The sequence below is a fragment of the Felis catus genome, chromosome D1, assembly GCF_018350175.1.
Source record: "Felis catus isolate Fca126 chromosome D1, F.catus_Fca126_mat1.0, whole genome shotgun sequence".
In the NCBI taxonomy this organism is placed as follows: domain Eukaryota; kingdom Metazoa; phylum Chordata; class Mammalia; order Carnivora; family Felidae; genus Felis; species Felis catus.
The window spans coordinates 66,092,182-66,116,203 of NC_058377.1; the positions used below are offsets into that span (position 1 = coordinate 66,092,182).

The window sequence follows — 24,022 nt, forward strand, 5'->3', positions numbered from 1 at the left end:
GTAGCTTGTGGCAATTTAATATAGGATATCTATAGTAACTCATTGCATTTTTTTAAAAAGGCTTGCTGGGTCCTTCACTACTTTTGTGAAGTGAAGTTCAAAAGTGACCAGAATCTGCAAACGGCCTTAGAGCTGACTCGAAGATGTCTGATAGATGATAGGGAAATGCCTGTGAAAGTGGAAGCTGCCATTGCACTTCAAGTGTTGATCAGCAATCAAGAAAAGGGTAAAGGATTTTATCTCAAAAATAGTACAGTGTTTTTATACATAATTGTACAAGGCATCTTAGGAACTTGATACCTTGTGAAGGTGCCTATGTTTATTCTTTGATATATATAAGGTTTTAAGGAGTTTTGTTTCCAATTTTTTTTCTCACAGCTAAAGAATATATCACGCCATTCATCAGACCTGTAATGCAGGCTCTTCTTCATATTATAAGAGAAACAGAAAATGATGATCTTACCAATGTAATTCAGAAAATGATCTGCGAGTATAGTGAAGAAGTTACTCCTATTGCAGTAGAAATGACACAGCATTTGGTATGTTTTTTTGAACCAATCACTTATTCATTACTTACAACAAATATTTTCAGAGTGTACTGTGTATCAGGTAGTGTTCTAAGCCTCTGACATATATTTAGGCTCATTTAGTACTTTCACAGTCCTATGTGAAGAATATTCCTTTTTTTTTTTTTTTTTTTTTTTTTTGGTTTATTGTGAGAAAGAGACTGCAAGCAGGGTAGGGACAGAGAGAGGAGAGAGAATCCCAAGCAGGCTCTGCGGTGTCAGTGCAGAACCCGACATGGGGCTCGAACCCATGAACCATGAGATCATGACCTGAGCTGAGATCAAGAATCTGTTCTTAACCAACTGATCCACCCAGGCGCCCCAGGAATATTCCTAACTGAGAGAAAGTGTGAACTATGAAAAGGTTAAGTAACTTGCCAAAGCTAGAACGGTGGATCTGGGATTCACCCTTCAAGTGTACACCTCCACAACACACTGGGGTGGGGGGGCGGGGGGGGATTCTTTTTTTTTTTTTTTCCAAGTCTATTTATTTTGAGAGAGAGATAGCATGAGTTAGAGAGAGGGAGAGAGAGAATCTCCAGCAGGCTCTGCACTGGCAGTGCAGTACTTGAATACCATGGAGCTTGAACCCACAGAGCTGTGAGGTCATGACCTGAGCCAAAACCAAGAGTTGGACACTCAACTAACTGAACCACCCAGGCATACCCCTCCCCCCTTTTAAAAATATTTTGGAGATTGAGAGTGTGAGTGGGGGAGAGGGGCAGAGGGAGAGAGACAATGCCAAGCAGGCTACACGTTGAGGGTGGACTCAATCCCACGACCCTGGACTCATGACCTCAGCCAAAAAGAAATCAAGAGTCAGACACTCGGCGTGCCTGGGTGGCTCAGTTGATTAGGTGTCCAACTCTTGATTTCAGCTCAGGTCATAATCTCATGGTTCGTGGGTTCAAGCTCTGTGGGTGAAGCTCTGTGCTGACAACATGGAGCCTGCTTGGGATTCTATCTCCCTCTCTCTCTGCCCCTCCCACGCACATGTGCATGGTGCGCGCGTGCTCCCTCTCTCTCTCTCTCTCTCTCTCTCTCTCTCTCTCTTTCAAAAGTAAATAAACATTAATGAAAAGTCAGACATTCAACAGACTGTGTCCCTTAGGCACCCTGTGCATTATTAGCTATGACTCCACCCTTTACTTCTTAGAAGTTTCTTTGAAAATGATTGAATTTTATAACAAAAAACCTTGATTAATATACCTGTATCTGGGCATTGTTGAATGTTAGCCAGTAAAATTAATAAAAATACTCATAATATTAAGCACTTTCTATGCCTTGCCTCTTTTAATCCTCACAGTTCTCTATCATAAATTTCTCAAATGAGATGTTAGGACTAACGGGTCAAGTAACTTTAAGATCACCTACTCAATGGCAGAGCCATTTGTTTGATTGTAGAGCCAGGCTCTTAATTATTATTAACCAGTTTGGTGATATTGATTGGTTTTTCTGTCCCAGTGAGAACATTTTAAAAATGAAGTTTTAGACCAAAATGTGTTTATACTGCTTTAATGGTAAGCCTAAGTTATATTCTTTTGAACCTAGGCAATGACATTTAATCAGGTAATCCAGACTGGGCCAGATGAAGAAGGAAGTGATGACAAAGCAGTTACTGCTATGGGAATCCTGAATACCATTGACACACTTCTTAGTGTAGTTGAAGATCATAAAGAGGTAAGAAAATGATCCAGTGTTTACAAGGTTTTGATTCAGGTTTTAGGGAATTTAGAGCCATTCTTCAACTGTACTACTGCTTTTGTTTCTTAATTATGATATACTACACATAACATAAAATTTACCATCTTAGCCATTTTTAAGTAAATAGTTCAGTGGTTTTAAGCACATATTGTTGTGCTACCATTACCATCATCTTTCAAGTTTTCTTCTTATACAGTTGTCTTTTGGAAAGAGAATTGTAATCATGAATTTTTTTCTAATGAAATAATTTGGGGCACCTGAGTGGCTCAGTCAGTTAAGCGTCCCAACTCCTGACTCTTGACTCTTTGTCCCTGCCCAGCTCACATGCGTACTCTCTCAAATTAAATAAACTTCATATATTTTTAAACTTTATTTATTTATTTTTGAGAGAGCAAGTGGGGGAGGTAGAGAGAAGATCCCAAAAAGGCTCTGCACTGTCAGTGCAGAGCCCAATGTGGGCATCAAACCCATGAACTGTGAGATCATGACCTGAAACGAAATCAAGAGTCAAATATTTAACTGACTGAGCCACCCAGGCATGCCCCTCAAATTAAATAAACATTAAAAAAAAATAAAAATGAAATAATTTAAAACATAAAGGATAAAGAACAGAGAAAAACAAAACCAATAATACCCTTTAACCACCACCTAAGTATATTAGATTTTAAAATTTCGTAGGATATCCTTTAAACTTTTTTTTTTTAAACTTTTTTTCTTTTCTTTTTTTTTTTTTCAACGTTTATTTATTTTTGGGACAGAGAGAGACAGAGCATGAACGGGGGAGGGGCAGAGAGAGAGGGAGACACAGAATCGGAAACAGGCTCCAGGCTCTGAGCCATCAGCCCAGAGCCTGACGCGGGGCTCGAACTCACGGACCGCGAGATTGTGACCTGGCTGAAGTCGGACGCTTAACCGACTGCGCCACCCAGGCGCCCCTAAACTTTATTTCTAATAAGAAAAGCAATTTCAGATAGATGTAATCGAGGCCCTTGGGGTACCACTTCGCAATCTTATTTCCCTACTTCTTTCCCTTGGAAATAACCAGTGTCCTGAATTTGGTGTTTAGAATTCTAGTGCAGATATTTATATGCATAAATCATGTTTTCAGGTTATCTGTGAATTGCCTTTTGCAATATGAAATTTTTTGTAAGCTATTTATATTCTATATTATAATTGGACATAGGTAGAAGCCATGAGGAATTCTGTAGCTGCCTTATGGTTAACAAATCAGTTTTCACTATATATTTGAAGAGTTGAAAATGTTGTAAGTATATGTATTTGAAATGGATGTCCTGGTTCTATACCCAATTAGTAAATTTTATTGTCTCGTCTCCCCACTTTTTAAACATTCTGATGCCTTCCAGGGATTTGGGATCTGATTGAGGACCATAATGACAATTAAAGAGCAATTTGTATTTTCAGTCTTTCTTAAATGGCTTGGGGCATGGTTCACTATATCTACTGTAATTACATAAATAGAGGTGACTTAAGCATTGGAGTGGTAGAAATAATGCCTTCTTTCAAATAATTTTGCTGTAAGCCACTGACAGTGATGTCTGGACTGCGATAATCTATATATAAACACAAAAAGGTCTGTAATCTATTTGCAAAATGATGTGGCTCCTTTATTTTCATAATTATTTACATTTTCCTAGGATATTATGTTTTCTTTTTTAGGTAAACTACACATTATTGCTCTTGTTTGTTTCATCATAATGGTATTTCATTAAATTTAAATTCCTTATTGACCCACAATTTTATGAGTCACTTCAAAGCAAAGATTTAAAATGATTTCTTAAAATACTATATATTTCAATAAGCAGTGAATTACATTTATGTTATTTAATAATTTATTCAGTGGTGTGGGACAGTTACATACAATTTGTTTTCTCCTCTTTCAGATAACCCAGCAGCTTGAGGGCATCTGCTTACAGGTCATTGGAACTGTTTTACAACAGCATGTCTTAGGTATATACCTCTGTGTTTAAAATTTGCTGCTTTTTTACATCAGCAAGCGTTGTCCTAATGACTCCATACTCTCTTTTAGAATTCTATGAGGAGATCTTCTCTTTAGCACATAGTTTGACTTGTCAACAAGTATCTCCACAAATGTGGCAGCTACTACCTTTGGTATTTGAGGTTTTTCAGCAAGATGGGTTTGATTACTTTACAGGTAAGTCAAGTCAGTAACTCAGTAGAAATACTGAGGATTTCCCCCAATTTGATTCATTTTTAGTATATAACTTAAACATATGCTTTTGAGTATTATAAGTGCTCCATTGTTTAGATGTTATCACTAGCAATTAATGCTCAAGGACAATAACATTGATACCCATTTTATATTTGATTTAGTTATCCTTTTAGGTTTGTTTTCTTTAACACATATTCTCACCTTCTTGCCCCCTATTAGTCTTTTTTGTATAATAATCATCTTTGTATAATACAGACCAACTATAAGGGACCAGACAGTCTCATATTTGCTTTCTTTTTCTAAGGAGATTTTTTCAGAAACAAAGCATTTATATTAGTAAAGATATTTAAATTTTATTAATTTTTTGGTTTAATTCATTTTTAATGTTTTTATGCTTTTTATTAATACAGATATGATGCCTCTGCTTCATAATTACGTAACAGTTGATACAGACACACTTCTGTCGGATACCAAGTATCTTGAAATGATATATAGTATGTGTAAAAAGGTAGGTCATTTTTAGTAAATGTAAGGATATATTTCATCAGGCTGGTACTACAAAAAGTATGCAATTGTGAAGAATGAAGATACATGATACATTATGGCAAATATATGGGTCTGACAGAATAAGGGCTTTAAAAGCTATAAACTAAAAAAGACTGGGTTCTAGATGCCACAGTAATGGCTTTGACAAGTGTTTGTCTTCTGTCTGCCCTGACATTTAATTGGAGTTAGAAATTTTTTTGAATTTTAGAGTGCCTGGAACTTACTTACCTTAGCCTGGTTCTTTGCTAGGCTTTGATTCAAAAGAAGGAAAGAATCAACTGATTTGAGAGATACTTGAAAGGATTAGGAATAGTTAGAAGTGTTTATTATACAGAAAATTCTTGGAGGTTACAGGTTTATGGAGACTATACGGAAGTTATTTAGTAAATAGCAAGATTGTAAAAGCCAAGGATTTTTTTTTTTTTAATGTTTATTTTTGAGTGAGAGAGAGAGAGAGAGAGAGAGAGAGACAGTGTGGGCAGGGGAAGGGCAGAGAGAGAGGGAGACACAGAATCCAAAGCAAAAGTCAAGGATTTATTTAAAATGAAAGTCAAATAGTCCTGTGCCATTTCTTGGAAAATCACAAGTAAGTGTATGGTGAATGTAACTTTTTTTTTATGTTTATTGATTTTTGAGAGAGAGCATGAGTTGGGGAGGAGCAGAGAGAGAGAAAGAGAGAGAGAATCCCAAGCATAGAACCCGATTCAGGGCTTGAACCCACAAACAGTGAGATCATGGCCTGAGCCAAAATCAGAAGTTGGACATTTAATGGACTGAGCCACCCAGGCACCCCAGTTAGTTAGTTTTATATAATGTTTTTCTTAAACAGAAGGTAGGGAATAAAATCTTTGAATTGGGGTCCTTCATTATCAGTCAATATAATTGAGTAGCATTTGCAGTTCTATCAGTGTTGAGAGGCAGCAGGGTGTTTAATACCAAGCATTTAAAAAAATGATTTTGTTCTATGGCATTTTTTAGATGGGCTTGTCTCGTTGATCCTTTTCTTTTTGAACATTTCATCACAAAATCATTATCTGGTATATTATTATTTATTGCCAGTTACACAGTTTATGTTACTACTCTGGGAATATTGATATCCATACCATTTATTTGCCTTTTCCAGAAGTTATCCTTAACACTTCGAGTCCTCTAACGCTAACTAGCACAAGTCCAAAAATTTCTTGTCTGGGAACAGCATTTGCCATCAACAGGCTGCCTTTTCTTCTCTCTCACTTCAATGACACTATTTCTTATTTTGTGAGATTTATGTAGAGAAAAGGCTTTCCTAGCAATGTTAGCTTCTTAAAATTTATTATTTCTTTCTTTCTTTTTTTATTTTCACTTTACATAAGAGCCAGATATCCTTAAGAAAGGTATGGTGCTTTAGCTACTACCAGGGTTGTATGAGAAGATAGTAGTTTTCAACATGCAATAATCCAGAGTGACACTATAGGGGAAGTGATTTGATTAGACCAGGAGGTAAGAGTGCTGAAATAAGACCAACCAGTAATTCCCAAATCCTCACTGTTGTTTTAGATTATAGTCTGTGTAATAAATATTGCAATCATATATATGAATTAGAATATCTTAAGAAAAACTCCAGAGACTGTCTAGACAGGGGACAGAGAAATTCCTTGATTTAAAGGTTTCATGATGCCTCATTGCAGTTTTATATTCTGTATTGATCAGGTTCTTACAGGAGTTGCAGGAGAAGATGCAGAGTGTCATGCAGCAAAATTGTTAGAGGTCATCATTCTACAGTGCAAAGGGCGTGGCATTGACCAGGTCAGTGAGGCAATGATTAATGTTTCCTGTCTGAGGCTTCAGAGAGATAATCTTTCCCTCCAGTTTTTTTCTTTTGGGGTATTTTTTGTATATTTTGTATGTTATTATTTATTATGACACTGTAGATAACATTTTTTTAATTGTTGGCTTAAAGTTAATATATAATGATCATATGTTTAGTATGTCTGAAAATATGACAAGTTTTATGGCTACTTGTTATGCAGAGTGAGATTTTTTTTAATAGTATGCTGTGGAGTATTGTTTGTCACATTATTGCTTCGCAGTAAGAAAGATTTAGTTGTTAAATTTCCATGGTCAGTTTCAGTAGGAGTTTTTTTTCCAGCTCTATTGATATAATTCAAACATAATGTTATATAAGTTTAAGGTGTGTAATATGATGAATTGATACACATATATTGTGGAGTGATTACTACAATAAGGTTATTAGTAAGAATATTGTGAATCCACCTGGCTATTGTGGTGAGGCTCAGTGAAGATTTGTCTTCTCTAAAGGTAGATTTCTCAGTGAATCCCTCAACAATATAAACTATTGGGTCATCCAATGGGGATAAAAAGAAGTTGGTTGAGGCAACAAGTTAATATGAGTAGGATGGTTAGATTACTATTAACAGTTTTGAAATATTTTGCTCTTTATAGTGCATTCCCTTATTTGTGGAAGCAGCTTTAGAGAGACTGACAAGAGAGGTGAAGACAAGTGAACTTCGGACAATGTGCCTGCAAGTTGCCATTGCAGCTTTGTATTATAATCCACACCTCCTTCTGAACACCTTAGAAAATCTTCGTTTCCCTAATAATGTTGAACCAGTTACAAATCATTTTATTACACAGTGGCTTAATGATGTTGATTGTTTCTTGGGGTAAGTGACATACATTGGATCTTTGTTTATTTAACTTGGTGAGAAACTCTGCTTATTAAAAAAAGGAAAATATTTTGTTTATTTTTTAGGCTTCATGACAGAAAGATGTGTGTTCTGGGCCTGTGTGCTCTTATTGATATGGAACAAATACCACAAGTTTTAAATCAGGTTTCTGGACAGATTTTGCCAGCTTTTATCCTTTTATTTAATGGATTAAAAAGAGCATATGCTTGCCATGCAGAACACGAAAATGACAGTGATGATGATGATGAAGCTGAAGATGATGATGAAACCGGTAAGGAATTTGTGGTGGAGGAAGCCAGACTTACCGACTTCGAAATATCATTGAACTTGTTTTTTAGCCTGTCTCCTAAAGAAATATGGATCATAGCCAAATGCTTTCATGTTCATTCATTCATAGAAAGACTGCCTTATCTTCCAAATAGAGTAAGGTGTATGAAGGCAGGAACTTTGGATAGATCTCCAACATGTAAAGCAGTTCTAGGCATTTATGGTTTTTAGTGTGGGCAAACATCTATCGTCTGTTAGCACTAACACCTAAGTATACCTACGCTATAAAATTAAGTCAATTAGATGTTGGCTAATACATTTCATCTGTAGAACACTAGACTATAAGAGTATAAATTGATAGAAAGTTGAGTAATGGTTTAAAAAAAAAAAAAAAACTCCCAAAAGCTACTCTATGGATATAACATAAACTGTAATTTTTTTATTGGTATTTGGTTTGGTATATACCATAAGTTCCAGAGAACAATAAGTGCTGAATCTCATATTATGTAATCCTTTTTCAGACCTCTAGTATTAAGAATTGTGGTTGGGTTTCTTGGGATTTCTATGAGAAATTTTTTATTCTAGGGGCGCCTGGGTGGCTCATTCGGTTAAGCATCCAAGTTCAGCTCAGGTCATGATCTCACAGTCCGTGAGTTTGAGCCCCACCTCGGGCTCTGTGCTGACAGCTCAGAGCCTAGAGCCTGCTTCGGATTCTGTGTCTCCCTCTCTCTCTGGCTCTCCCCCATTCATGCTCTGTCTCTCTCTGTTTCAAAAATAAATAAACATTAAAAATAAATAAATAAATAAAATTTTTAAAAAAGTTTTTTATTCTATTGCTTATTTTATATATATACATATATATATATAATTTGTTTCATTATTTTGAGAGAGCGTGCATGTGAGCAGGGAAAGGGCAGAGAGAGACAATCTCAAGCAGGTTCTGCACTGTCAGCACAGAGCCTGACACAGGGCTTGGTCTCACAAACCATGAGATCATGAGCCAAAATCAAGAGTTGGACACCTAACCAAGTGCCCCTGTTGCTGAGTATTTAAACGCTACTTCCTGAAACTTGAATTTATTCAATTGTGATTTGTAATTTATTGACTGTGGTCACTGTCACTTTGTTGAGTAACAGAATACTGTTAACAAACGTACCTATTTATGACTCTGTGGTAGAGGAACTGGGGAGTGATGAAGATGATATTGATGAAGATGGGCAAGAATATTTGGAGATTTTGGCTAAGCAAGCAGGGGAGGATGGAGATGATGAAGACTGGGAAGAGGATGATGCTGAGGAGACTGCTCTGGAAGGCTATTCCACAATCATTGATGATGAAGATAACCCTGTTGATGAGTATCAGATATTTAAAGCTATATTTCAAAGTAAGTCAACTTTTATATGTAACTCAGCTAGGTCTATATGATCCATTTTCCTGAATCCATCTGTTCTTGTTTGTGTCTGTCACTTAAAGAAGGTATTTAGGTATATCAAACCCAAACTAGAATATGATTTAGGGATTGGTAGCTAAAGTATACAAAGTTACTTCTACTGTTACCATAGAGTTTCAGAGTATTGCTTCATTTTATTATTTTACTTTATTTTACTTATAATGTGCTGAAACATGCACATTATAAGAAAATGGTGTAGTTCAAAGTTTATACAATGACAGTTCCTCTTTCCCACTTCTGATTCCTAGCCTTTCAGCATTTTCCAGAGGTATCCGCTCTTACATCTGTTTGTTGTGTGTTTGTGTATTTGTGTGTCTTTTTTTTTCCTGGCCAAAACCATAATGAACTTTGGAGAATTTGACCATTTTTAACATTAGTGGTCTTAGAATCCCTTTTCTTTTTTCCTGTAGCACATTGTATGTGGCTTTACCATCTTTTACTTGGACTTCAACAAAATATAACATCAGTGTTCCATCCAGCTTAAGAAATTCAAATTGGCACTATATTTGAAACACCCTTTTCTCCACAGTTAACGACTATGTTGACTGTCAGTTCTATATGAGAACTTTGATGTAGAATAAAGTTTCTGATAACCAAGGCATTACTCGTCCAATCCCATGACAAAGCATTTTTGATACAAGGTTACAGAAACACAATAGCTTTTCAAGTTGATCATTTTCAAGTTGCTTTTAACTCTGAATCTTTTATTTTATTATTATTATTTTTTAATGTTCATTTATTTTTGAGAGAGACAGAGCATGAGTAGGGGAAGAGCAGAGAGAGAAGCAGACACAGAATCTGAAGCAGGCTCCAAGCTCTGAGCTGATAGCACAGAGCCCAATGTGGTGCTCAAACCCACGAACTGTGAGATCATGACCTGAGCCGAAGTCAGACACTCAGCCGACTGAGCCCCCAGGCACCCCTAACTCTGAATCTTTTAAATGGTTGAGGTACTTGTAAATTTTCCCTACTCTATTACTTAATTATATAAGACCTGGTTTCAGTTCTGATTCTTTATTTGCTTACAGATATAAATTATGAGAATGATTAGATTTTTTTGAGGCATAAGCCAAACCAGAATTTTTCCTCCCTATCACAAATAAAGTAACTTCACTTATTATTGGGAAAATATAAAGTAGATCAGAATGTCAGTATTGGAGGTGAAGTAGAAGGAACAGAATAGAAAGGAACTACCAGGCCTCTCATAATTTCCCTTTTTCCCCTTGTTTTCTTTTTGATAGCTATACAAAATCGTAATCCTGTGTGGTATCAGGCTTTGACTCATGGTCTTAATGAAGAGCAAAGAAAACAGTTACAGGATATAGCAACTCTGGCTGATCAAAGAAGAGCAGCCCATGGTATGTCAATTGACCACAACCCCTCTTTAATGCAATTAATGACTTGATAGAGCTCTAAAATCTTTATATTAAATGATATAAAATTATATAAAAGCTACAATTGTTGCAGGTGATAGGAATTCTGAAGGAAGGAAATGTGAAGGAATGAAGAAATGAATTCTGTTTTTACCCATAGTGCACTGATTTTAAGTGTAATTGGAGACTACTTTCAGTATACAATAGCTTTGATAAAGTTGCTCAAGCTTACGGTGATGGCTTGATAGTAGAAAGTTCTATTAAAAGTGTAAACAAGTTTTTAGGTTATGAAAACTATGCATTTTCTTAGAAATATATTAAAGGAAATCCCAGACATCATCACATCTTAGCATCTTTAAACATTTCAGTATGCATTTTAGAAAAGGACATTTTAGATAATACATAGCCTAACAATTTTCTGTAGGTTTTAATACCATTAGCCAAACTAGTTTAATATAAAAAGAAGTATCCTCCTTATAGAGAAAGCATAGCTTCTTATTAAGGTATTTTATGTTTGGATTTGCCAACACTAGATTCATTGGCTGTTACTCCCTTTGAAGACTAAATCCTGATTTAGTATTTGACTCAAAAAGGTTTATTAAAAAAATTTTTTTAACATCAGAAAGTGAAAGTTGGCTAATGTCTATAGCATACAACAGTAGAGTTTATCTTCTCCATATAATGTACCCCTCTTTTATTTCTATGTAAGAGAAGGGGGAAGAGGACAACTTTGGAACTTCCTAGCTAATACTAGTGGGTTAATAAGCTTTTGTTAATGTCTGTCAGTTTCTTCTCTTCTTCAAAGTAGTAAGAAGATCAGATACTCTATTAAACTTCCACGTACTTGTTTTTTTAGAATCCAAAATGATTGAGAAGCATGGAGGATACAAATTCAGTGCTCCAGTTGTGCCAAGTTCTTTCAATTTTGGAGGCCCGGCACCAGGGATGAATTGAATTATCACTTTGTTTCCTGCTGTGTGATTGTAGTGAAGAGCTTGTGTTCCTCCTAGTAGCGGTTCCAGAACTGGTTCATGTTATCTACTCTAAACTAATTGATCAATAGATGGACAAAAAAACCCAGGAGGTGGGACCTGATCATGCAACTTGGCACTGAAAAAGAAACCAGAGGGATTTCAGCAGGGGGGAGGGGGAGGGAGGTAATTTGGGGGCTGTATTTTCTTTATTTTTTGAAGAAAGTAAGATTCTGACTGAAAGTTCAAGTGACACTGTGGAAATCTGAAACGAGGGGATGTCATGAAGGCAGCTTTTCTTTTTCTGAGGAAAAAATAGGCATGGGCTACAGGACTATTTAAAATGTCTCATTTACAGTATAAGCTCAAAGGTAGATGTAATTTTTATACCTATGAGTATTTGTCCGATTTCTGTCTCTTCCTCACCATTGGGTATCTATTCTTTATATGTAAATAAGATAAGGTAATCGATAGCCTTATTCAATCTTCATCATTTTCATTCATCAAAGATTGTTCCTATGTAGATTATTGAACATTTATTGTAGCACTACATAACTGATTAAAACAAATCTGTAAATGAATTAGCACTTTCATATTGAAACAAGCCTGCTAGCCTATGTATAAAATAGCAAAATGTTTGCTGTTTATAAAAAGAAGGGATGTAATGGGGTGGGGGGCAGGGGTAATTTCAAGTTATTAATTTAAAAATGAACTAGCAATTTTGTACCTGGTGACTTTGTGGTGCACTCACCTCTGATAGTGACTTGAATTCGGTATGTTAAAAGGGGTTAGTGATATTTCATTGCTGCTAAAAAATGGCAACTCCCTCTGTGTCCTGTTTTTTCTTAAAGCTCTCAGTGTACAAGTGGATACTTGGATACAAGACCTTACTGTATCAAATAAGAAAGGTGATATTTGAAGCATGTAAATTGGATATAAAGTTCTACTCTTAAAGAGTTGATAAAAGAGTATGGTTAAACATCTATATATGCAATCTATTAAAAGAACTTAATTCGGCTATTATGTCTTGATTTGATTGCAGTTTTTTCCTAATTATAAAACTTTTTCCTTATTGGCCTGTTTTTATCCTGTACCTGGAAACAGTGCAAAATGCACACTTCTAAAATTTAACATTTAATACCTGCCCATATCCCCCTCTCCTTATCTCTCCTACCCCTCTTGTTGATTGTGGTATCTGATCTTAGATAGATAGGCTGAAGGCACACGGTTCCCTCCAGAAACCACTATTGATACCACTGCAAAAACAAGCCAGCAACAAAGACATGGAGAGGTTGGCTTGCTTCCCTCTCTCCTAACTGCATGTTCAAAAATAAGCCTTTATTGATCTTGAACATCTGTCAGATGAGTCATACATTGGGTTATTTTTTTATATACATGTATACACACAATATTTCAAATTGAAAGCAACATCTCAATGGATTCAAAACTATTAAATGCTGTTGTCTATAACAGACTAGGAAATTTATAATTGTAAAAATGAAACAAATGCACATATTGATATTTAAAATGCGTAATGAAGAAAACCCATTGGTGTTGTGCTTTTCTTGTATGCCAATAATTAAGCCACTACTGTTGGCACTGTGTGGTTTTCTATTTTAACACTGAAGGAGTGAAAGTATTTCCTATATTTATGAATTTACTATGAAAATCTTGGCAAAAAAAGAAAAAAAAATTGTCTGTCTAAAATGTGTGGGTGAAAACTGTTAATCAAGTGTGTTTCTACTTTTTTCCCCCAAGTTGGACACCATCTGTATACCCTAGGTTGCTTAAGGGGATTTCACTATTATATAAAAATCAATAAAATTAAAATGGAGTAGTTGTATATATGCAACATTGTGTACAGAGGGGATATATTGAATAGTATTAAACATTTTCGTCTTCCTTTACCTTTTATCCCTTAATATCTAGTCTACTTTTTTAAATTTCAGACTTCAATGCTCTTTGAATTGATAATTCCAATTTTCACATTGTTATTGGAAAACCATATCTAATAAAGGTTTTAGTTATTCCCATGCACAGTATGAAAATTCTCATTTGCTGAGCTTTTATTCCAAGAAAACGTATTGTTATGTCTTTGAGAATTTTTATTGTCTCCTCTGTCATACAATCTAATCTCCATTTACAGATTTTAATTGAAAGTAAAGACCTTAAAATTAAATTACGTGAATATTAACTAGTACTCCAGTGTTAGTTTCTAATGTATCAAATATATATATCTCAGTTATTCACAGTATTTCCTTAAATTTAACATCAAATTATAGTTGTTGTGTTTTTTTTTTACAGATTATGCACCTTGGTATTTGTCAGTGCTTCTGGACAAGGTTGTAGAACTTTGGGTAACTTCAAGAGTATTTACAGACTTGTAATTGGTTGCATGTAGATAGTATTTATTCAATATACAGCCTTTTCCACAGTTTCGCTAACCTATAACTTAAACTTTTTAATTTCTAGAAGTTAATTATGATTTGGTTTAGGTTTCAAGTTTTGTTTTGTTTAACGGCTTTCAGCGAAAGCATAGAAATTTCACTTTTTGGTAAACTTAAATGATCTATTTTTTAAAAATATATTCATTTATCATTGTTAAAAAAAGTTAATCTGTTTCTCTCCAGGTATAAATGGTGATTACTAAGCTACACACCTTATCAAGATAGTGATTGCTGTGCTCACCTCTGGAAAAGACCAGAGTGTAGAGCAGGGGTGGCCAAACCACAACCCTATGACTATATGCCTTTATTCAGCCCCAGATGTAGGCCTTGAAGCAAGCATGAAGAAAAGGTCATTAAGAACTGTATTAATAGGACTAAACCACATCTTTGGGAAGATCTAACACAATGCCTTAAGCATAGTAGGCATTCCATAAATGTTTGTAAAATGAATGACCTAAAATTACATTAAAACCTATCCATTATAAAAATGTCAGTTTTGTTCTATATACTTTTAAGTTCTGGTGAAGATTATCTGTGAATCTTTATTAGCATGCCTAAATTCTAGATTTTACCCTTGATGAGGTTGGCCACTCTTGGAATTGCACTTTGGTGCATGTGGTTCTTACAAAGGGAAACTAGATACCCAGCTAGAAATCCGGGATTTTATCAGTATGTAAGGGAAAGTATCTTTTAAGTAACTTCTTTGTGAAGTAATCCTCCCTTTCTCGGTTTTTTTAAAGCATAGGTGATATATACGTCTAGATTTTGCTTTCGTGTATGGATTGAAATTTGTCAGTTACACTCAATATTTGAATCCTATATTTAAATGCTTCCCATCTGAGTCTTAAAAGATTTTTTTTTTCTTTTTGAGAAGGAGTGCATGTGCGCACGCAAGCAGGGCAGAGGGAGAGGGAGAGAGAATCTTAAGTAGTCTCCACCACAGTGCAGAGTCCAACATGGGGCTCAGTCTCTTAATTGTAAGATCATGACCTGAGTCAAAATCAAGAATCAGACAATCAACTGAGCCACTATCCAGGTGCTCTTTAAGAGTTTTTAGGGGCACCTGGGTGGCTCAATCAGTTAAGTATCCAACTTCTGCTCAGGTCATAATCTCATGTTTCATGGTTGTTCAAGCCCTGCATTGGGCTCTGAGTTTGAGTTGACAGTTCAGAGCCTGGAGCCTGCTTCAGATTCTGTGCCTCTCTCTCTGTCCTTCCCCTACTTATGCTTGCTCTCTCAAAAATAAACATTAAAAAATAAAAGATTAAAAAAATCATTTAATGAACTAAAGCTAGAAATACAAGGGAACTCCTCAACCTGAAAAAAGGGCATTACCAAAAACTCTTTTTTTTCTTTATTTTTATTTATTTATTTATTTATTTATTTATTTATTTATTTATTTATATATTTATTTATTTATTTATTTTTGAGAGAGAGAGAGGGTGCAAGCAGGGGAGGAGCAGAGAGAGGGAGACACAGAATCCAAAGCAGGCTTCAGTCTCTGAGCTGTCAGCACAGAGCCCAATGTGGGGCTTGAATTCATGAACCATGAGATCATGACTGAGCCGAAGTCAGATGCTTAAGCTACTGAGCCACCTAGGTGCCCCTCAAAAACCTTTTTTAAAAAGCTAATTAAAGGACCTAATGATGAAAGGATAAAAACTACAATCAAGAACCAGACAAGCAAGTAACCTGTTGCCAATTCTGTTCAACATTTTACCTGAGATTGTGTAGCCAGGGCAATTAGGCAAGAAGAAGAAATAAAAGCCTTTCAGATTGGAATGGAAGAAGTGAAACTTTGCAGATGACATGATCTTATAGAAAACTTACAGGAATCCACATATAGAAAAGAGCTAAGGGCTTGATCACAGTTGCAAGACACAAGATTAATATTCAAAAAAAAACCCTTATATTCCTATACAATAGCAATGAAAATAAAATTGCATTTATAATAGCATCAAAAATTTAGCAAAGCTGAACATAAAGTCTATAAACGCTGTTGGAAAAAGACCTAAATGGAAAGACCTCCCATATTCATGAGTTGAAAGTATCATGATGGCAACACTCCTCAGATCTACAGATTCTGTGTAATCCCTAAGACATCCCAGCTACTTTTTTTTTTTTTTTACAGGAATTGACAAAATAATTGTAAAATTGTATGGAAATGCAAGGGACTCAACCATGACAGTGGTACTGGTGTAAGAATAGACATTTTATGCTGACTGATGGAATAAAGTTGAGAATACAGAAATAAAACTAAGTTTATAGTCAACTGATTTTTGACAAGGGTGCCAAGACCATTCAATATGAAAATAATCTTTTCAAGTGATTCTGAGACAGCTGGGTATGTACCCTCACACCGTACATAAATGTGGTTAAAAGATTTACATATAAGACCTCACTCAAACTTTGAAATTCTTAGGAAAAAATGCATTAATATTTGTGACTCTGAATTAGGCAACGGTTTCTTGGATCTAACACTAAAGCACAAGCAACAAAAGGTTAAAATAGGTGACTTGAACTTCATCAAAATTTTAAACTGCTTCAAAGTGAAAAGACAACCCAGAGGACCTTTACAACTCAACAACAAAAAAACCCCAATTGAAAAAATGGGAATCCTGGGTTGCCTGGCTGACTCAGTTGGTAGAAGATGCGATTCTTGATCTTGGGCTCAGGAGTTCAAGCCCCATGTTAGGCACAGAGCTTATTTAAAAAAAAAAAAAAAAAAAAAAATTCTTCAAAGAAATGACCTGTATCAGGAAAAGATGCTGAATGTCACTGGCCACTAGGGAAATCACAAGGAGATATTTCACACAGATTAGCATGTCTATCATCGAGAAGGTGAACAATTACAAGTTTGAAGAGGATGTAGAGAAACTGGCACATTCAAATTGCTGAGAATGCTTACCTGTTGTAGAAAAGTTTGGCAGTTCCTCAGAAGACTGAAAATAGTGGAACACAGAAATGCTCCTAGATGTACATACCCACAAGAAATGAAACACGTTTGCACAAAAACATGGACATAATTGTTCATAGCATTATAGCCAAAAGGTGAAAACCCAAATAACCATTAATTGATGGATAAACAAAATGTATACTCACAACCAGTCGGATATTAACAATAAAAAGTAAGTACTGTTAACATGCTACAATGTGGATGAGCCTTGAAACAGTGAAAGAAGTCAAAATGTTCCATTTATATGAAATGTCTAGAATTGTCAAATCCAGAGACAAATTAGTGGTTGTGGGAGTGGGAAAGGGAATGAAGACTGCTAATGGATGATGAAGGTTTTCTTCTGGTGAAGATGACAATGTTTTATTTTTTCTTTAGGTTTTATTTATTTAAGTAACTCTACACCTATGTGGGGCTCAAACTCACGACCCTGAGATCAAGAGTCCAACCGAGCCAGCCAGGTACCCTGATGAAAATATTTTAGGTTGCATGTCTTGTGAATATACTAAAAACTGCTCAAGTATAGTTCAAAATGGTGAGTTTTACATGAATACCCCTATTTTCATTTTTTTTTTCCAAAATATATTATTTTTTAAGTTTATTTACTTTTAGAGTGATGAGGGCAGAGGTGGGGGGCGGGCGGGAGTGGGGAGAGAGAATCCCAAGCTGGCTCCATGTTGTCAGTGCAGGACTGGATTCACCAACTGTGTGATCCTGACCTGAACTGAAATCGAATCTGATGCTTAACTGACTTAGCCACCCAGGCGCCCCTCAATTTTCAGTTTTCTTAAGTCAAATTTGGGTAAAGTTCTCTAAAAAGCATGAAATGTGCCTAAAGTAAAAACAGTTTTACTCATGGTTATTCAGTTGTAAATAGTCTAGAGATTGGAGTCAATCTTAGGGATTGTACTCTCATACTTTGTTTTGTTACTAGTTCGTTCTTTATTTTTTAATTTTTATTAAGTAACTGTAGGCCTAAGATAGAGCTCAAATCCAGGATTCCAAGATCAAGAGTCACACATTCCACCAACTGAGCCAGCCAAGTGCCCCGTTCATATTTTAAATCTCATCACCCTAACAGCAGCCCTACTACCTGTAGTTTTCCATAAATGGTGTACCTCTGCTTTATCTTCTGATGTAATATATAGTATTAAGAATTTAAGACTGAGCCAAACTCTTTTTCTCAACAAAGTTACAGCACTTAGTGTTCTTCTGTAAAATGGTGTATCAATCATACTGCTTATTTGGAGACATGAACTTCACTTAAAAAAAATCCCACCTTGTCTCAAGAGAATGTTTTCCCAGAAAAATAAAATCATGTTAAAACCACTGGTTGCATTCTTTGACTGCTCACTATCTACTATGTATATTAATTGGTTTTCCTTTTTTCTGTAATGTTGTACTTCAGATTTAAGTAAATATAATTAGAAGCCAAAATGATAGAATGTCATGGAGATAGTTTCAAAAGGACACTTGGAATCTTAAGGGGCTTCAGAAGATTTATATTTTGTAAATTGAGGGTGTTATTTTCCCTTTAGTTTGTCACTAAAGTAAACAACAGACATTAACAATTGGTAAACCCTGAAGCTCATTAATTGGGTGATCTTTTCAAATAAGGTTGACAAATTGATCCAACAATAGAGTTGGTAAAAAGAAAAAAAAATGCATTCATATTGGCGTTAGAGATGAGCTTGAAATAAGGGAAACTGTGCAATTAGCCACTAACAAAACATTACTAGTTGTATCATACCTATACTTCTACATATATCCTCCCAATTACACTGTGAAATAAGTGGTTTTACCTTACCAATGAGTTAACAAATTCTGAGACTAGGACACATCTACAGCCACAACTCCCAGAGGAGAGCAAGAAACTAGTTTGGTTTTAAATTTGTTAGTGTTGAAAGTAAAATCTACAAATTCATGATAAAAAAATTCAAATTTATTACAGAATTTAGTAAAGTGAGCTATAACAACTTCTCCCAGAAATCATTTCTTTGTTCTTTTTAATTTTTAAAAAAATGTTTATTTTTGAGAAAGACACAGAGCCAGAGGAGGAGAGGGGCACAGAGAGAGGGAGACAACCAACCCAAAGCAGGCTCTAGGCTCCGAGCTGTTTGCATAGGGTCTGACCTGGGGCTCGATCCCAGGAACCGCAAGGCCATGACTTGGGCCGAAGTCGACTCTTGACTGACTTGAGCCCCCAGGTGCCCATTTTCTTTCTTTTTTTAAGCATGCTTCACACCCAGGCTGCAGTCCAACATGGGGCTTGATATGAGAAAATCAACCAGTTCTCCAGAAAGTTTTGGGTACTGAAAGGAATGTTTTAAAAAACATGATGAGAACAGTTTTTAAAGGAGGCTGGAAACGTCAAGCCTATTTAGGAAACTGGGGAAATATGGTCCAGCTTTATCTAAGAGCTTGAAATAGCACTGAGTGGAAGTGAAATATTTTTAAGCCATTAATTTGAGATGTAGTAAGATAGAAGACAGGTGATTGGGGAAAATCTGAACATTATGAATGGCGTTGAATACCACGTGTACTTCAACTCTGTTCTACAGTCACTGGTAAATGCTATTAACAAAGTATCATTACCTGTGACAAAATCAGAATTAAGGTTTTTTCTCTCAATCAGGTTACAATTATAGCACCCTATCCACCACCACCAATTTTTCAACCACTCAGAAGGTTCTGGGGATATAAAGATATCCTATAATTGCAATCTACAACTAACTACAGGGTGATTTTTAAGTTATTTTTGAGATTCTGTATTATACTGTGTTTTAATGAGTAGACTGAAGGCAAGGGACTCAGTAATAATAACTGGCTAAACTGCATAAAAGTACAGATTATTTAATGACACTTCTGTTTATACAAATATAACATCCGGAAGGTACTGAAAGATCAATTAAAACATCTTGTTTTTCATCTAAACTCTCCATCTCTGTGACAAAGGGAATGTATCCATTGGGCACAAATTTGTTTTGTAAGCGTATTCCTCCAGCCTCAAGTAACCTAATCTAGTTTTGTGTCACATTTTTCTTTACATGGGCGTAAAAAATAGTAACTACTTTAAATTCCTAAGCAATTCGTATTCAAAATAAATTCAAAGTCCTATTTACCTTCTAATGGAGTTTGGGCACCGATTATGCAACTGTGCCTTGGTTGGGTAACCCAGCGGGCCGGTGAGTCGGCCTCCACACCCCGCCAAAAAGAATGTAACGTTAATGTCTCAAACTAGAATCCACAGGCTAGCTACCTCTAACACTCTAACATCCTTTTGCTTTAATCCTTTAGCCATAATCACCATTTGAAATCCAAGACACTAAATGAAACACCATACAGCTCTCTCCAGTTTTTCTAAGGTCACAAAAGTGTTAAAAATCCATCAGCCACCTTATTCTCTTAGTAACCCCCTCATTCTACATCTATAATGCTCGGTTTAACACATCTTGAGTCTTCACACCATCTCATCTTTACGCAGCTTTGTCAAAGCAAATAAACACTGAATACTCCTGAAAACACTAGTATTTCCAATAGTTTAGAAAAAGTCTGGGTTGAGAGCTACAAGAAACTATGACCTAAACTTCACAACTAATTTGTATCCATTCTTAACGGTTTGGGGGAGCCCAAGTCAATGTTTTTCCCACCCTTTCAACTTTCCTTTAATTAGCAACACATACAAAAGGGAAAGTAAAAAACGAGGGTAGCGACACCAATACAGACTTAAGATTTTTAACCTAAACAACATGAAAGCGCAAAAGCATCCGAAGGGTCTCCCAGCAGAGTCTAGGACTACCGCCCCGTTCGTTGCCGAGCTCCCTCGCAGTTTCGGCAAGGGCAGGAGGCCCACTCTCCCACCGAATGATGATGCCCCGGCGACTTGAGAAGCGCAGGCAGGCCTAGCAGCCAGGGACCGGCACACAGCAGCTCTTGGAAAACAAAGCCGTCGCCCGAAACCAAAGGCCTCAACTGGCACCGAGAGCCCCCAGGGAGCGGTCAGGCGTCTTATTCTGTACTAGCCCTCCCCACAACCTCCCTCCCAACGGGGCGACACTCGGCAGTCGCTAGGCAAGGCCCAACCAGTCTCCAGAACGCACTCCAGCAAGCCCACCGGGAGAGCCAAGGCCACCTCCTAGCCCCTGTGGGGAAAATGGCGCCTGTCACCCCTTCTCCCTCCCGGCTAGTCACAAGGACCATCCTCCCTCCCTCGCTACAAAATGGCGCCTCCCGCTGAGGCCCCAGAATCGGCATAAATCACTTGTCAACGAGGCGGTGTCGGTCTAGGATGAGCGGTTCTGCCAACCAGTCAGACACAGGAACTTTGATTCCGCACTTTGCACAAACCACTCAGGCGCTAGCTGTAAGGCCAGACGAAACTGACGTCAAGAAAAGGAGGCGTGAATAAGGCGGTCTCCTTTCGCGTTGCCTTAATTTGAGCCAATGGCAAGCAGGAAGCGTCTTGTGAGTGACGTAATGCCCACCCAATGGAGGCTGGGGGCGGGCCTCAGACTGACTATGCGGGTTACGGGGCCTGGGGGCCGGGCGGCTGTTTCCTGTCCTGGTGCATGGTGGTCGGACGAAGGAATTGTTGGAAAATTTTCTCGGAGGTTCGTATATAAATGTGTTTTTACCCAGTGTGCATTATTCTCCGCCCGGCCGCCGCCCTCAGCGCGGCGGCGCGGGCCCGCTCGGGCCCGGGCTCTGACTCCGGCTGCTCAGCCTTCGCCGCAGGCCCTGCCGATCCTACGGCCGGCCTCGGTAGCGGCGCCTGGGTAGAAGCGGAGTTTATTAATAACCCGCGGCCGCCACTCTAGGGCGGCGGAGCTTTTCTCGCTGAGAACGCAACCTCCCCCCCCCCCAACCTAGTCTCTGCGCGGTGCGCCCCGCCTGTTCCCCTCAGGGGACCGCCGAGGGGGAGGGAGTGAAGGAGGGGAGGGTGGAGCCCTCGGGAGCCTGGAGGCGCTTCTCGGCTTGACCTCCGCGCTGGGGCGAGTCCCCAGACGCCGCCTAGGCGAAGCTCCTCCGGCTGGGACGCCGAGGCACGGTCAGCTCCAGGCCCCAGCCCAGCCTGGCGCCGGCGGCAGGACTGGCCAAGGGCCCTCTCGGGATCCTGCCTGCGGATCGCACCCAGAATTTCCTCCCGCCCAGATCGTGCACAGATTTCTTGTTTTCTCACTTTTTTTTTCTTCCACTTTTAGATTACTGAGGCCTAACATGGAATATTGGAAATTGTCAGTTTTCCTTGCCCTTTTTTCTCGGTTTTGGCCAGAGTTAACGAATCTTTCAGTTGCTTTGTACTATGTTACCGTGGAACGGGAACCAATTTTTATTCCCGCCGCTTTTGCTATTTTGAACATTTTAAGCGTTTTAACCGCATTAACGAAGTTAAGCAAAAAATAGGAAAGAATACCATTGCTAAACCCATTATATTTGTTTAAAATCAACTTCAGCCGTTGCTTTTAGAAGTGTCTAATCAGATGGTATAATAATGAAGTGGGGATGTGGTGGAAAATTGTAGGTTCAAAGTTGTCCTTTGGGTGATACGTGTTTTGCTGAATTAAGAAAAATCTGCAGTTAACAGAAATCTGCAGTATTTAATACTTGCTCTTACTGAGTGCCTAGTTTAAGTTCATTGTTAAAGTGTCTAGTAAGAATAGATGATCAGATCACTAAATACGATGCATAACTAATTTCTCCAGGCGTATTTTGACTACTTAGGAAATTAATTATTTGGCCATTTACAAATACTTGATCGGCTGTTTTTTCTATAGCCCCCTTTTATTTTTTAAAAATAATATCTTTATTGATATAACTTACATATCTTACACTTCACCCATTTGAAGTATGTAATTAGGTAGGTTTAATAAATTCACAGTTGTGCTACCATCACCACAATCCATTTTAAAACACGTTCATCACTTCAAAATGAAACTGTACCGGTTAAGTTACTCCTCATTTACCCATAAACCTTCCCCAACCACTAATCTACAGATTTGCTTATTCTGAACATTTTATATAAATGGAATCACGTAGTATGTGGGCTGTTGTGACTTTTTTTCACAGCATAGTGTTTGCAAAGTTCATTAATGTTTTAACTTGTGTCAGTACTTCATTTCTTTTTATTGCCAAGTATTATTTCATTGCATGGACATAACTTTTATTCATCCATTCATCTGTTGGTGGACATTTGGGTTTTCACTTTTTGTGATGCATAATGCTGCTGTGAACATTTGTGTACAAGTGTTTGCGTGAACATGTGTTTTCTATTCTCTGGTATAAGTACCAAGGAGTAGAATTTCTTGGTTGTATGGTAACTCTGCTCAACGTTTTGAGGAACTGTCAAACTCTTCCAAATTGTCTACACCATTTTATATTCCTCTCAGCAGTGTTTGAGTGTTCCCATTATTCCATATCTTGCCAACCCTTGCTATTCTTTCTGATGGTAGCCTTCTGGGTATGAAGTGGTATCTCTTATTGACTTGCATTTCCCAGTGGCTAATGGTGTTAAGCATTTTTTTCATGTGTTGATTGGCCATTGTGTATTTTCTTTGGAAAAATGTCTATTTGGATCTTTTGTCCATTTTTAAATTGGATTGTTTATTATTGAGTTGTAAGACTTCTTTACATAAAAGTCTTTATCAAATAGATGGTTTGCAAACTGTCCATAGCCCTTTGCTATAAGTTGGGATATTGTGAAGTGAACATTCATCACATTCTTCATGGAAAGATGACCTAGCTGGATTGCAGAATTATGCCTCCAGTATTACTTTAGCTTATATTTATAAAATGTATGCAGTTTTTGATCATGTAAGGAGAACTTTCTGAGGCCTGAGGTCTTCTTCATTACTTAATTTTGAAATTTTT

At 37.2% G+C, this 24,022-nt stretch overlaps 2 protein-coding genes and 1 long non-coding RNA gene across 6 annotated transcripts in view; 2 read left to right on the forward strand and 1 right to left on the reverse strand.

The window, feature by feature from the left end:
- Positions 1-13,792, forward strand: part of IPO7 (importin 7) — a 46,999-nt gene extending 33,207 nt beyond the window's left edge. Inside the window, exons 14-25 of the mRNA XM_011286710.4 lie at positions 61-226; positions 379-539; positions 2,118-2,246; positions 4,172-4,238; positions 4,318-4,443; positions 4,872-4,969; positions 6,697-6,792; positions 7,450-7,670; positions 7,760-7,965; positions 9,139-9,345; positions 10,653-10,769; positions 11,641-13,792. Of these exons, the coding sequence (XP_011285012.1) occupies positions 61-226; positions 379-539; positions 2,118-2,246; positions 4,172-4,238; positions 4,318-4,443; positions 4,872-4,969; positions 6,697-6,792; positions 7,450-7,670; positions 7,760-7,965; positions 9,139-9,345; positions 10,653-10,769; positions 11,641-11,738 (1,692 nt within the window). The 3' untranslated portion in view covers positions 11,739-13,792. The remainder of the gene's footprint in view (positions 1-60; positions 227-378; positions 540-2,117; positions 2,247-4,171; positions 4,239-4,317; positions 4,444-4,871; positions 4,970-6,696; positions 6,793-7,449; positions 7,671-7,759; positions 7,966-9,138; positions 9,346-10,652; positions 10,770-11,640) is intronic.
- A 5,283-nt stretch (positions 13,793-19,075) lies between these two features.
- On the reverse strand, positions 19,076-21,410 carry LOC105260976. The gene is made up of 2 exons (XR_890812.4): positions 20,278-21,410; positions 19,076-19,467 (listed from the first exon to the last, which is right to left on the reverse strand). It is a non-coding gene; the product is annotated as an uncharacterized LOC105260976 (long non-coding RNA).
- Positions 21,411-21,628: 218 nt separating this feature from the next.
- The window catches only part of ZNF143 (zinc finger protein 143), a 56,007-nt gene continuing 53,613 nt past the window's right edge, over positions 21,629-24,022 (forward strand). For 2 of the 4 annotated variants that reach the window (XM_019812038.3, XM_019812039.3), the window contains exon 1: positions 21,653-21,765. In XM_019812038.3, coding sequence (XP_019667597.1) covers positions 21,724-21,765 — 42 coding nt within the window. In that variant the 5' untranslated portion in view covers positions 21,653-21,723. Of the gene's footprint in view, positions 21,766-24,022 lie in introns of all 4 variants that reach the window. The other 2 variants (XM_003992984.4, XM_006937087.3) reach the window with 2 other exon arrangements.